At 33.5% G+C, this 14,801-nt stretch overlaps 1 protein-coding gene across 1 annotated transcript; it reads right to left on the bottom strand.

The window, feature by feature from the left end:
• Positions 1-704: 704 nt before the first annotated feature.
• Positions 705-14,171, bottom strand: LOC117213149 (phospholipase B1, membrane-associated-like). Its single transcript, XM_033458499.1, has 6 exons — positions 14,042-14,171; positions 5,740-5,835; positions 5,131-5,342; positions 4,866-5,042; positions 4,047-4,342; positions 705-1,124 (listed from the first exon to the last, which is right to left on the bottom strand). Exons 1-6 carry the CDS (start codon positions 14,169-14,171, stop codon positions 929-931), a joined length of 1,107 nt encoding a protein of 368 aa, XP_033314390.1. The 3' UTR covers positions 705-928.
• Between the last annotated feature and the right edge of the window lie 630 nt (positions 14,172-14,801).

Here is a 14,801-nt window from a genome sequence, read left to right as displayed (position 1 = left end):
ACAACGGGCCCTAGAAACTAAAACATTCCTGTATAACAACAATATAGACATATTACTTGTTTCAGAAACACACTTCACTCCAAAAAGCTACATGAAAATACCATACTACACCCCTGGTACTATGATACAAAACAACCCTCAGGAAAAGCACACGGAGAAAAGAATTAAAGAATTAAGAATTATTCTCAGGAAAAGAATGAAGTAAAAAAAAAAAGATGTGCGGAAGAGACCCATAGGCGCAGAACTAGAGCCATACAAAAAATTAACGGACAATATGAAAATTTATGCTACTTGAATCGCGAACACAAGATTTACATTACTGTACCTAGAACGTGACTGTATGTAGATTCATCTAAGAAGTATAAAGCAACATTAGATGTATCACTATAGCGTGTTACGCTTCTTTTAAAAAATCTATTTAAAAATGATGTGTTCGTTTTATTTAATACTATTTAAAATTGGGGTAAATAGTCTGGATAGTGCAAAAGCAATCGCAAAGCTTAGAATCTTGCTGCGACTGTAAAACTATATCATACAGAAAATATAATTCTAAGGAACTACGTACAAGAAGGAAGAAATGTAAAAAAGCAACTTTCCTTTCATTCGTTATACAGAAATATACTGTATTGATACACACAAATTGCTCGTTCCTTTAACTGAATGACAAGGCTATAATACATCTTCCACTTACAGAAATTGTTCAAAATTTCTCTAACCATCCTTAAGTTTCGTTGTTCTGTGAATTTTCATACGTCATCAAGAACGGTCTTTCCGAAGTAGGACACAGAAATTTTTCAAATAACGGAGTGAGAACCCTACTCTTGTTACCAACTGGTTCCAACAAATTGTTCCACAAATTATTCGCATCTTGGGAAACACAAAACATTTCTGATTATCAACATAACACTCATTAAATAATTATATAGTTTCATCTGTTATACTCACATACTGCATTTAATTTTTGACTCCAATGAAAGCAATCAACATTGAGATATGACAAATCGGAAAATCCATCCTCGGCAAGAGGTAATTTTGCATGTTCCAGAGTCGGTAAAATTACTACGGTGAAGTCATTTCTATGAAATTCTGGATAATTAGCGACTTCTTCGTCAATCTCTTGCCACCTAAAAAATGAAACAAATTTGCATATTCTTCATATGCATTTTAAAATAGATATCAAACGGTACTTGAAATGTGTTAGGGAAATAATATCGCATAAATGTGAAATAATAAAAATAAGCTGATTGCGGTGCGAAATGTCGCACCGCGCTGAGACAGAAGTAAAATTCCTTTGCTAGTTACCAAGATTTCGCATTTTTTCAGTATCTGAATATCACATTTTGGCTTCGTAATTACACTTCGTGATCATTTGGATTATCATAGTAACTAAAAGTTCGTAGTTTTTTATAGCATAATTTTTATTATACGTAGGAGATTATGTGGAATAATCCACTGCCAAAATTAACGATTTCCGATACACGGTATGGTAATGGAAAGGTGTAACACTTTTTCAAGATAATTAGGGTAAATGCCGCATTCCTAATAGGGATAGACGCCATATTGATTTAGTAAAGGCTAGAGGTGAATTTAAACTGTTTCGCACTGAAGGAGAATTGTCGATGATTCATTTACGTAGAAAAAGAAGGAGGAAAGTTGGGGTATTTACACCATATCGATAATTTTCCGATAATTTTTGTGTTCACGCGTCATTCGAGTAAGGATCTCGCCGATTTTTGTGATAAGAGAAACGAAATGTTAGAGGTTCTGCGTAACACCAAGCTTCTGGTTGATCAGTGAGGGGACCTTGTCATATTTATTGCTACGCGTAAACTCGATCGGCAAACTCGCGCGGGACGCGAGATCTCACTAGGCGCGTCCTGCGCGTATCTCATTCCGTCCACTCGAAAATTTAATGAGACGATTTTCGAGTTGCTGTTATGGATTTTAATGAGTAAGCAGATTTGATGTCTAACCTATGATTTTATTACAAGGATGACATAATCTCTTTCTCTACGACTTGTACGAGGTAAGTTGCGGATCTACATTCGTTCGTGTAAAAAACAAAGCGCAATTCTTTTGCTCTCGATTTTCATCTTATTTTAGCTTTAATAATCTGTACCGAAACTTACCTGCGGTATGACAAGTATCGATACGTTTATGGTGTTTCAAGTACAGAAACTAATACCTTTACCTTACACACAATACCTAAACAATAGAAAACCTAACAATAACTAATACCTTTGCCTTTGATATTAATCGATAACAGGTTGAAATTCATAGATCGCTGTCGATAACATCGATACCGCATCGATCACATCACTACATATGTGTTATAGAAATACGAACTCGTCGTCTGAATAGACGCTCATAATATAAATTTATAAATATACTTATCAGTGTTTTTCATCCAAAATCGAGCCCGACATTGCCCGAGTCGTCAATAAGATCTTAATGTGAATTGAATTCAAAGATGATCAATCTATGTCGTTCTCTAATAACTCTTTTCAATAAAGTTATTCACCAACATATAACGAGAATGAAATACGCTTAAATATAAAATAAAAGTTAAGGTAATTGGGCACAAAAGCGGCTGCACCTCCGATTTTGATGATATTTAACTATAATGTAAAACTCATCATTCAAAACAACGTTATGCTAGAAACATTATACCATTACCCGACTTTAGTTTCCGAGATATTTACAAAAATCTGCTGCTAATACTACATTGAATCTTATCTATACATGCACGTCCATGGCAACGTATGCGTCAGCGTGGTGCGATCGCTTATCCGCTGTTTCTATAAACACATCATAGCTGGTGTGAAACGATCTGTATAACGGATGAACTCCTGGAAAAGCGAAAAAGTTTGACAAAATACGGGACGAAGGCAATGCTAGTCAATGTCGACGGCTAATAGCCTCACGCGTTCTGCGGTTCTATTATACTGAGTGACAGGTGAGACACTCGGTAACACTGAGTACCATTGCCGTCACCGCGTGTTTTGTCAAACTTATTCGCATTTACATTAAAAACAAAACATGATTTTCTGGCTTTATTGAAGCTGTCCTTAGCAAAAATGTTTGTTCTATCGCGTGCTAGTGTTGGATTCTAGATAGTGTTGTAGACATTTAATTTTTGAAATAAGTTGGAAAATCTAAACAAAAGAATGACGCTTTCTATGCGTTCTTCTCGCTTTAATCATTATTTACACATATTTAAATGTCTATACAATAACAGTATTTTTTGTCCAAAACACATCTCGATAGCTACTAATGTAAAAAAACAAAGCAATCGCGTAGTTGGGAATTTGAATTTTTCTTACATTTTTTCTCAAAATTGAGTTTTTCAAAAGCTGTGCGTTCTAGCAAAAAATGGTTGACCAATTCGTATTTGCTCAAAAGTGTGTACATGAATCACTTGTTGAAGGTTGCAAAACTAAATGCGTGTTCAAGAGCGTAATCCGTATTGGATGTAGATCAGTCTTTCAATTAGGCCGTCGTTAAAGTCTGATGGTAATCAGCCTCCTCACGGTGCGACGACTGGATTGCTCAGTATTAATACTTTTCTAGAATAGGGTTCGGCTTTGTATAGTTTTTGACAACCGCCAATACATGTAAGACTTGTGCGTTCAAAATATTTTTCTACGTTTTCGATGTAGTTAGAATAGTAGTTAGGTAGAATAAGTACTAAACAGTTCGCCCGTTATAGAGATTATTTGCAGGTCGCAGCGATGTGTTTATAAACACACAACTGTAGATGAGTTGTCACACCATGCTGACGCAAACGTTGCCTTAGAAGTCAAATTCAACATAGTAGTAGCAGCAGCTTTCTCTAAATATTTCGGAAACTAAGTGAGTTTACTCCCTATAGGAAAAATGTTGAGTTTCACAACATACTTAAGCTTCATTAAAATGGGAATAGTAGCCCCTTTTATGTATAATTACTAAGATTAAATATAAAGTATGATATAACAAAACCCTTATAAATTGCATATGTAAATACAAAATATCTAAAATGCTTCATAAATTCAATAAATTATACAAACCTCTCCATTATTTTATAATATTCCGGTCTTTGATTTCTAAAATGTAAAGCAAACAAACATGGGCATCCAACTATGGATGACACATAGCACCGCAATGACTCTCTTCCTTTGTGTGCAGCAACCAGTTCCTTTAAGTGAGGTGGTGGTATAAGAGCAACAAAAGTTCTTGGTAAATTGTCTCTTAATATTCTAAGAGTATTAATTAAATCCATTTTGTGATCATTTAACATAGTCCATGGAGAAGTTACACACGTATTAGAGCAAAAATCATTACTTCCAATCATCAACGAAATTAACTGTAAAACATAAAAATGTAGATGCTATTGCGTAAACGATTAAATATTAAATGCAATTATAATTTTTAATTAAAGAAAGAAAAAGTTGTCCAATTTCATACTGGTATCTAATCTTTTTTAATTGCAGTTATAATTTTTAATTATATTTGAATTGTGTTTTTAGTAAATAAAAGGTAATGTAATTAACTCTTAAAAATAGTTCACCAGAACTGCATAGAAATACTTTTCTAATTATAATGTCAATAATTTCATTATGACCTTTCTTCCTTAGTAATGAATATATAAAGGCCTTGGGTAATTTCTATTTTAATATTTGAATATAAATAGTAAATGTAACATTGCTAATAATAGTAGATTATATTTAGTAACGCAAGAAATAATGTTGCTAATAATTTAGATTGTATGTTAATTTATAATCTATTAATCGGTTGTTAATTTCAATGATCATATGCATATGAAAACACCACTTCCCATATAGTAAATATGTATTGTATATTATTACTTTGTCTACCAACATACGAACCTTCCAATGTTTGTTTATATCTACTTTCGGGTCATGTTTTATTTTATTGACCAAATATGTCGCCATGAAAGTTATATCATTAGACATAGCTCCGCCTTCAGCGACGTTTAACTGCGCAGCTGGATTAGTGCTTATAGCGTCCCCAAGTGAATAACCTACTAATTTAGGATTGAATTCCTGCGTATAGGTAGATCGGACTATGAAAGATTTCAGTATTCGCATTTGTGGTATGCGTAAACAATGCAGATGTAAGAAATGAACAAACTTTAAGAATATTGGGGAGAGTCAGGTACTGTCGCCAAGTTCCTTGACCGCCGATACTGCCTGCTATGCCTCTATCTTCAATGTTCGCTTCCGCTATAGTAAACGAAGTAACTCCGGCGCCGATTGTCAAAGAATCGCCCATTGCAGCAATGACATCTATGTCTCCTGGTCTTAAATGGTGAACCGACTCGGGAACTTTCGAAGACCTGCCAGCTAAACAGATTAAAGTAAAGACATTAGAATAAATGTGAACTTCAAAAAATAAGCATCAATTTTAATATTCTTAAATTACAGTAGGGTGAAGAGCCTGTAATGTTACATATCTATCTTAAAAAATGATATTAATAGGACAAGACTATGAATGAACTCAAAATCACATTGAAATGCTTGTAGCCACTACAAATTGTGAAGAACAGCGTTCTTCACTGTAGTTTGCTGCCACAGAAATTTACCAATTGTTCCCTAAGACAAATTGTAAAAATTACAGGAAATAAAAAAAATCTGTGGTTTAAATTGAGTAATAATTTTAAAGAATAAATATCATAATATAATATTTACGAGTGATTTCATAAAATATTTGACAACAATAACCATAAATTTTGTTAACTACCTGTTACGCTGCAAGGAAAAGAGACGTCTATTGAAACTTCATCTTGAAATTTATTTTTATTCCGTAATTTAGACACTCGTTCCTCATTTCTTGTACCTGCAAAATAGTCCTTTTAAAATATTTTACAAAAATACTTCATCTGTGATATAACGTTGCACGCTATATGTCAAAATTCCGATCAAATAATGCAAAAGGTATATCGAAATCTCAACCGCTCGCCTATCAGACAAAGTTCAATCCATGTGAATTAATGTCAGCGTCGGGGTAACCATTTCTAATATTGTGTAAATTAGAAAGAAAAATAAATGGGTTATGGGTTGGGTCAGAGTAGTGGAATAATGCTATCGTGAAATAATTTTCGGCGAATTTATTGCTATACGAAATGTTGCACTATGTCTCACTTGTCTGTTCGTCATGTACATACTTGATAGCGACAATGCACCTTCTCACCGTTACAAATACAGATAGCCCGCCGCTGTTTAGTCTTACGATAATTTCTGACTGGACCGAAGACTCTGTAAGAACCTCGGTAGGGTGCTTGAGCTAATATTTGGACAGCCGATGCTAGGCGAATCGAAGTAACTGAACTATGAGGTATCGATGGCAAGACTGTTTCGGGAGATATGTAAAACAGTTTGACGAAGGATAAGTTGATAGACAAATAAATCAATGGCAAGCGATCCGACATTGCATTGTCAAAGAATAAAGAATAGAGCGCAGGGATATTGTTTAAAGGATCTGGCCACTGTGTGGGAAAGGCAGTGATGCTTTTTGCTAAGCGGATTGTCAGAAACCGGACGGCACTTAACTCAGAATTTTGTAGTCGCAAAGTACTGATAAAAATTCATATTTTTCTTTAAACATACAAATAATAATAATACAAATAAGTAGTAATCGAATTCGCGATACGTTTACAAAATCGTGTGAAAGAAAAATTAAGTCATGCCTAATATTAGGATATTAATCCAATCCAATCTATAATCCACTGATTTACAGATTTTTATTTATGTTAAAGACGATTAACGTCAATGAGATAAATTTAGGTTGAGTTTGTGGCGACACTCGGCAACAATGTATATCGCCTAATGAGTCATCAATGTCCCAACAGTCCTTTCGCCGAATGTTGGAGAAGAAGGCGTGCGTGGCAACGGTCGCGGACGCCTAACAAACGCGTGGATAGTGGGGATATTGAGGGGCGACAATTCATAACAATTCATGAAATCAAATTTTAATTATTTCTGCATTTATCAAATTTATCCCAATTTATTTTTTCTCATTTTTTTGAATTTTATAATGTAAGTGATTCAAATTTTAGAAATTTTTCATCATATTCATATTATTTAATAATTATTTTATATTTTTTTTCTTTTTATTCTTTCATATTTATATTATTTAATTTAATTTAATATCAATTTTATACTTAATCTTTAAATTTGCAATTTAATATTTTATTTTAAACTATATTATTAAATTAAATTTAATTATAAATTAATAGTGTTAAAAAATTTTTAATTTTCATTAATAAATTTACAATTTATTTCTTTTTCAGACATAATACTTGTTTTATTTTAAATTCATTAATTTATTTAATTATATGAATTACATTATTTAATAAAATTTAATTCATAATAATAATAATAATAATAAATTCAATATATTTATATATATATGTCGGAGATGAAGGGACACCGGAGCCTCCCCCGGGAACCTCAGGAAAATCCGTACAATTGTAATTAAAGTTTACAGTGGTAATTAAACAATTTGCCGTCATTCTACCCAATCATACTTGTTTGCGATTTGCGATAATAAACTTGGGCTCAAGGCGACCATCCGTCGCCGAACGTAGCCACGGTCAACGGGACGGGCGCTCCGTCTAACAAAGGTGTGGAGTGATGATATGACCCTCATTAAGAGAAATACCCATAGAGGTACCTGACAGTAAAACATGCCAACGGTTCCTTCGGACAATGAATACCTGATGTTGAGGCACGTACACAGCACAAGTCCAGTTAGCCCGAGGACCCGCTATAAAACCTGGATTTTTTCGGCAATTAAGATTTTTGCAAACGGACAGGCAGCCTTTGTCCCAAATTGATCAATCGACAGCGACGTCAATCCGAGGATCTCGTGTACTTAGACACCCCACCATAGTTTTCCTCGGTGGCGTCGTTGGGACGAAAATTCATTCTTTACTGAGATCTCATCGAAGAAGGGAGTAGCGCCTTAGATCAGTACACGTTTGAGTTAGAGCAAGTCTATCTATCTTCCCGTTGACCGTGGATTCGTTATCGAGCCTAAGACCAACGTCACGAGTTTCGCGAGTGCCCAACCACCGCTGTTGATTGTCGCGTCGGTAGTGTTCATTCTCGTGTTAGTAGACCGTACCCGTGTGACACCGCAACGATGGCCAATTTCAAGGAAGATCTACCAAACGCCCACAACCCTCCTTGTGATCCTTCTCCGACATATAAATATTAAGATTTTAAGTTAATTAAAAACTACTAATCTTCCAAATTAAATATATAATATCAAATTTATAAATCTTAATAAAAAAATGATTAATATCTACTAATGATAAAAATATTGGAATAATATACTTTATTTTTGCTATATGATCAGGAATAATTGGGTCATCAATAAGATTATTAATTCGAATAGAATTAAGTCATCCTGGTATATGAATTAATAATGATCAAATTTATAATTCATTAGTTACAAGTCATGCATTTTTAATAATTTTTATTATAGTTATACCATTCATAATTGGAGGATTTGGTAATTACTTAATTCCTTTAATACTAGGATCACCTGATATAGCTTTTCCACGAATAAATAATATTAGATTTTGACTACTTCCTCCATCTCTTTTAATATTACTTTTAAGAAATTTATTTACACCAAATGTTAGTACAGGATGAACTGTATATCCTCCTCTATCATCTTATACAGGGTGATTGGTAAGTGGTGGTACAAGTGGAAAGGGGGTGATTCTACGCGAAAAAAGAAGTCGAAAATATAGAATAAAATTTTTTTTTAATTTTTCCATCGAGACAACGATCTGCAGTGAGATCCGTTATAACGTATCGTACGCGTACCGAACGAAAATTCAAAGTCAATTTTCTCGAAAAAAAAGCCTCAAACGAAAAATTTTTATTCTATATTTTCGACTTCTTTTTTCGCGTAGAATCACCCCCTTTCCGCTTGTACCACCAGTTACCAACCACCCTGTATATATAAACTTTAAATTTATTTTTTTTTTAATATTTAAAAATTTATTTAATTTCCCTAATATTTTCAATATTATACTCTAAACTGTAAACCATTTAAATTAAATAAATTTATTTAATATTTTATTTATAAATTTATTTTATTTATTTACTTATTTAATTATAAATAATATATATATAAATACAACTATAATTAAATCATTATTATTAATATCAATAAATAAATATATATTAACAATAAATAAGAAATTTTATATCTATAATGTGTTTCTAATAAATAACAAATCATGAAATCAAATAACATCGAGTCCTAACTGGACAGCGAGATTGATTAACGAAACCGAGAGCGATACGCGACGCGATCAAAAGAAGACACTGGTTAATAAATATATTGTTGACCTAAGCACCGAGTTACATAAAGTTACATAAAGATACCGCAATCAATTAAGCCGGAATGAGCAGTAGTGGAAATTGAATTTAATTAAAATTCCTTCTTAATATCTCGGGAACGAAGGCCGTGCGGTGGCTACATGACTATAGGAGAAAGTTGATCAGAAAGTTGACCTTGACAACATATTCCAAATTTATTGAAAGATGTGCCCTTCTCAATGTAATGCCCGAAGAGCTTTAAACAAACAAACGATACTCCAACAAATACTATTACGGAAATAGTGTGCAAATGAAATATTTTTCATAATGTGTGAAAAGAAAAAATAATACAATAAATACCAGAATTTGAAAGTCAAAAAGGTAGGTATACAAACATTTTCTGATTCACTGTATAACACAGCATAAAGAAAAAATGGAACTTTCTTATTTCTGCTTAGCGACGTATCAATATAATGCTTTACCCTTTCCCATTTGCTTTCCTCTGTCCATGTTTCCGTGAGTCCGATTACGTCAAATGTCCTCAAATATTCCCATACCTCTTTGTCCTTGTTCATTATCCCTGCTATGTTTCAGAAGCACATTTTCAACCCCTTTGTGTCCCCCTCCCCCCTTTCTTTTTCCTTATCTCAACCTCTCGCCTCTTTCTTTCTTTCTTCTTCTAGTCTCTCCTCGCTTTCGTTCCACCTGCACCATCTATCTTCTATCTTCAGCTTCTTGTAACCTATTTTTACGTATTCCCCCTTTTCCCTTTCTGCTCTAGCTATTCTTCTTAACCTTTGCTGAATTTCTCTTTCCTTCTTCGTTAGGTCGTTATCTATGTATATCCCCTTCCCCAATTTACTTTTCTCTCTCATTACCCTCGTCTTCTCCTCCCACGATTTCAACGTTGCGATTATTATTGTGTTCTTTTCTCCCACCCTTACCTTCTGTGTCCTCTCTACCTCTACCTCTACTCTCATATTTTCCTTTATGAATTCTGACATTGTCCCGTTATCGCTTTCCTTGCTCTTATTGCTTTCCTCTTTCATTGCGCCACGCCAGAAAAATTACTGAAAATTCTCAACGCGAGAATTGATTGTAATTTCAACAAATAAATAAAAAAAAAGAAAAGAAAAAAGGTTGCATCTGTTTCTTTTTTTCTTCGTCACCCCTCAATATCCCCACTATCCGCGACCGTTGCCACACGCGCCTTCTTCTAGAACATTCGGCGAAAGGACCGTTGGGATATCGATGACTCATTAGGCACTTCGACGATATACATTGTCGCCGAGTGCCGCCACATCTTTATCTCCATCATCAGTCCATCGGGCTTGAAGTGTGCCGGTCGTGACAAGCACGTGTTGTCACAATCGCACATAAAAAATTGGATATATGTATTGATTTTTTATTAATACACAAATTATATGTTCATAACCGGTGAAAATATGGCGATGCGTGTGGTTCGTGATGAAAATAATGCTAATAAAATTTATGTTTATTTGCTATAGATGATGTACTGATCTACAATTTTGTTTCTGTAATATTTCGTTACCAAATTACTACTGAAGCATAGAAAATAAATTAAAAATATACAAAACAAAATAAAAATATCCAATTGAATGGCACGCACATAATACAAACAAGACAAGCTAAATACCTAGGACTCCACTTAGACACACAACTTACATGGAAACAACATACTAAATCAATTATAGGCAAAATACGAATAAAAAGAAGACAGATAAACTGGATAATTAGTCGACACTCCAAACTTGAGCATGGAAAATAAACTAAAAAACGATAATAAAACCAATCTGGACGTATGGAATACCACTATGGGGGACAGCGGCAATGAGCCATATAAACAAAATAGAGACAAAATGGAACAATAGTAAACGTCCCATGGTACGTTAGAAAGGAGGACATACCTGGGAATACCAACGGTCAAAGAGGAAATTAGCAGATACGCAGAATAATCACACCCAAACCGGCTAGCTGAGGAAACGATCAACACCTCAAACATGGAAAGAAGACTGAAAAGGAAACTCCCAGCAGACCTCACAAAGGACACAATCTAACAAACACGAAGATGGTATCCCGCTGGGGATAGCCATTCACATGATAATCAAACAGCTAAAAAATTCTACCAAATGTCCAAATTGGACAAATTGTGAATGAAATGAATTAAATAAAAAAAAACAAAATTACTACTGATGGCCGGTAAGAACGATACTAATGTACAGGAATAATTAAGGTTTTGTAAGCTACACAAAAAGTGATGTAACCCGTCTTATTGAATTCATACATAATGATAAATATGTCTGTATAAAAAAAAGTTATAAATTGTAAAGAAAAATTCATGAAATATTCACATTAAAGTTGTGTTATTTATTATACCAACTTTGGAAAAAAAGGAGGTGTCTTAATTTAAGTAAATAATTGCAATATAATATAGCATAATGGATATGAAAATAAACAATAAAGTTTATGAAGAGTGATGTTGATGAAACCGGTAAGAATTATTCTTTCTTCCGTGGTATATATCGACAATAGGTAAGATTTAATGGAAATGTCATCGTCCCTTAATCACAGTTTTAAATTTAATGATAATTGTTTGTTAGTTCGATTTCTACTGTTATTTAACGAGCAGAGAAACTAGAATTTCATTCAACCGTTTGCCACAAGATTAGATCCCGCAGAATATTTAATTATTTTATGTAGTTTTCACTCTTTTTGATGAAATGTTGAATTTTACTATCATCTAATATTTTTCTACCGTACATGGTATTATTTGCGAACAGATCAATAAATCTTATGAGGTTTAGAAGAATCAAAAATATGACGGCAGACAAATGAAACCAAACTATGTTCTTATCAGGTGTGTATTACTATAGTAACGTCACTACTAACTAGTAACATACTACTAACAATCAATTGTATTAAACATTATATCGCTCTGACGACTTGACAGGCTGTTGCTAATAAATTTCTGTTTTATAGTTGCATAAATAGTTACTATTATTCGATCGTTCGGCAAAAGGGTAAAAGTTGATAAAAACACTTAAAAAAGCACGGACTGTTTTTTTTTTTTTGGCATATATCTTAGGCGATTTATTTTTAAGTAGGAAACGTTTTCAACTTTGATGTTATTTCTTGTGATTCTTGAAATACGCGATTTTGAAGTATTATAAACATAGTTTTCTTAGAAAGAGAAATTTAATCTCGATGACCTTAACCTTGGCATGCGGTAGTTCACGAAAGAATTCGAATTAAAATGTACACGTTAAAGATAAGATCTGAAAATGATATTATAACTACCATAAGATACAAGTATCAGGACTTTATATCTAAAGTTTCGTTCGAATCTGGTAACGTTTGTAAAAGTTATGAAACGTTCATAGAAATGAATAGGCAGAATGATACATAAATATTACTGCAACAAAATTCCACATAAACATTCTTACTGACGCACTTGGCAATTGTTTGAGTGACTTTTTATTTCACTCATTAAATTATAATAATTTGTCCTTCTCTACTAATTAGTTTCCTTGGTCTGCCTGTAGGATATTTGTCTGTGACTGTTTCTTCGATTTCTGACTTTGTGATAATATAACATATCATAGGTAACATATCTATCTCAGATTCTAGCGATCTGCTGTTATAATTTTCATCTTTATGTCCTTTTCATATCAATTTCCTTTCGAATATCTATATTTCTGATTATTTGGCACTTATTATCACTACAGAGATTAATATTATTCACAGCGAAGCACAAAACTCACTGCATAATTTAATTCTACATCAACTGTGTCTGCCAACGTTTTCTTGTCACTTAGTATACGAAAGTATTGTTTAACATCGCTTAACATCTAAACGTTCGATTACTTTTGCGATCCTGTTTCTGTACATCCTTGCAATGAAAGATTTCATAATTTTTACAAACGTTATCGGATTTGTTCCAAATTTTAAATATACAGATAATCTTGGTACTTGTATCTTATAGTAACAAGAGCATTATTTTCACTTCTTAAATTTAACGTGCGTATTTTAATTGTCTAGAGTTTTAATAGCACGTGAAAACTTTCATGAGCTACTGTGTATTTTCAAGATTTTTATTATAAAGTAAATACATTCGGCGACGAGGGGTAACAACACCACCCCTTGCAACCCGTCGCTAATCTAACTAAAACCCAATTTCCATCTGAAATCACAATCAGGTTGCTGCCTCTTATACTCGTAGAACAAGACTGACCAGTATTTTAAGAACAAATGGAAATGCTATACAGACATCTTTAGATTTCACATTTACCTAACAGTTCGTCACTTTTAATACACTTCAGGACTGCTGTTTAGTTTCGTTACGAATTTCGAAATAAGTACTGTTTACAAAATTCCCCATCTCAAGAACCAGAAGAGGGTGCCACAGAATTCATAGCGCATGTTACTTGAAAATATAATCTCTACAATATTTATATGTTAAAAGAAAAATGATCCGTGCTGTGCAAGCTTTTGTCTACTTTTACCGAAAAAAATTTCGTCAACTTATCATTTTATCGCGAAAATATATATATTCACAATGAAACATTAGTCTATGAAAAATAAGATTCACGATATTTCAATTTTCCTCCAAAAAGCATCTCTCTAACCAAAAGAAAACGATATTACTGCATAAAGACGTAACACGAAATAAACTAAAACAGACGTACCGTAGGATTGCGTTAACCAATTACGATATCCACGATAGATGTAATTGAGAATCGATTTATCCAAGGCAGTTCTTTGCGACATGGCCAGCACGCATAATTCCAATACAAGGCACAGATACAGCTTCTTCATCGTAAGTTTTCTTGCACAATCAAATGGTCACTTTTACGTTTCCACAGTGATTTTTTATTTTTATTGATTATAAGAACAAAAAGATATAAATTTTTTCGATGACTGCTAACTGCTACGCGTATTATCGAGGGCTCCTGATAGCACCGCATCCAGTCTTAACTGTTGTTATTTAGCGGTCGTTAGGAACACTGTTCGTACTCGTAAAAGATTTGAAACTGCTGTGATACATGATCATAATAAGAGACAAAATATATACTTTGATTCAGATACTTCCATCTCAATTATCATTTTTTACATATTTATTAGCATTTACATGGTCAACAAGGTCAAGAAAACTAATGAATACGAATAGGCAACGCTTGCGCAATGTATTCTCGACCAATCGCGGGGAGACGCAATCGCGAGGAGAGACCTCAACGGGAGTCGTAAATTCCTGTTACGTTTATAATAATCGACACCACGAGTTGATCGATCCCCTGATTTCGGTCAAGATAATAGGGGCGATTCAGTTAGTATAACACTGTGATTCACGGAATTATAAATTATATATTTCCAACACTTAAGTTACACTGTTGAGTAGATATAAATCGTAGATAACAACTTGTCGCACGAATATAAGATAGGTATACA

Source organism: Bombus bifarius, unplaced genomic scaffold, assembly GCF_011952205.1.
Source record: "Bombus bifarius isolate JDL3187 unplaced genomic scaffold, Bbif_JDL3187 scf7180000008502, whole genome shotgun sequence".
Lineage (NCBI taxonomy): Eukaryota > Metazoa > Arthropoda > Insecta > Hymenoptera > Apidae > Bombus > Bombus bifarius.
Note: the sequence above shows the minus strand (reverse complement) of the source record. Positions and strands in the feature narration are given on the sequence as shown.

Bases quoted from the DNA above. Each gene is read 5' to 3' on its own strand.
- LOC117213149 (XM_033458499.1), bottom strand. From the start codon at position 14,171: ATGAAGAAGCTGTATCTGTGCCTTGTATTGGAATTATGCGTGCTGGCC. The intron at 5,343-5,739 runs GTAGTTAACAAA...TAATCTGTTTAG, and splicing joins TTTTCCTTGCAGCGTAACAG to CTGGCAGGTCTTCGAAAGTT. The intron at 4,343-4,865 runs GTTCGTATGTTG...TATGTTTTACAG, and splicing joins ATATAAACAAACATTGGAAG to TTAATTTCGTTGATGATTGG.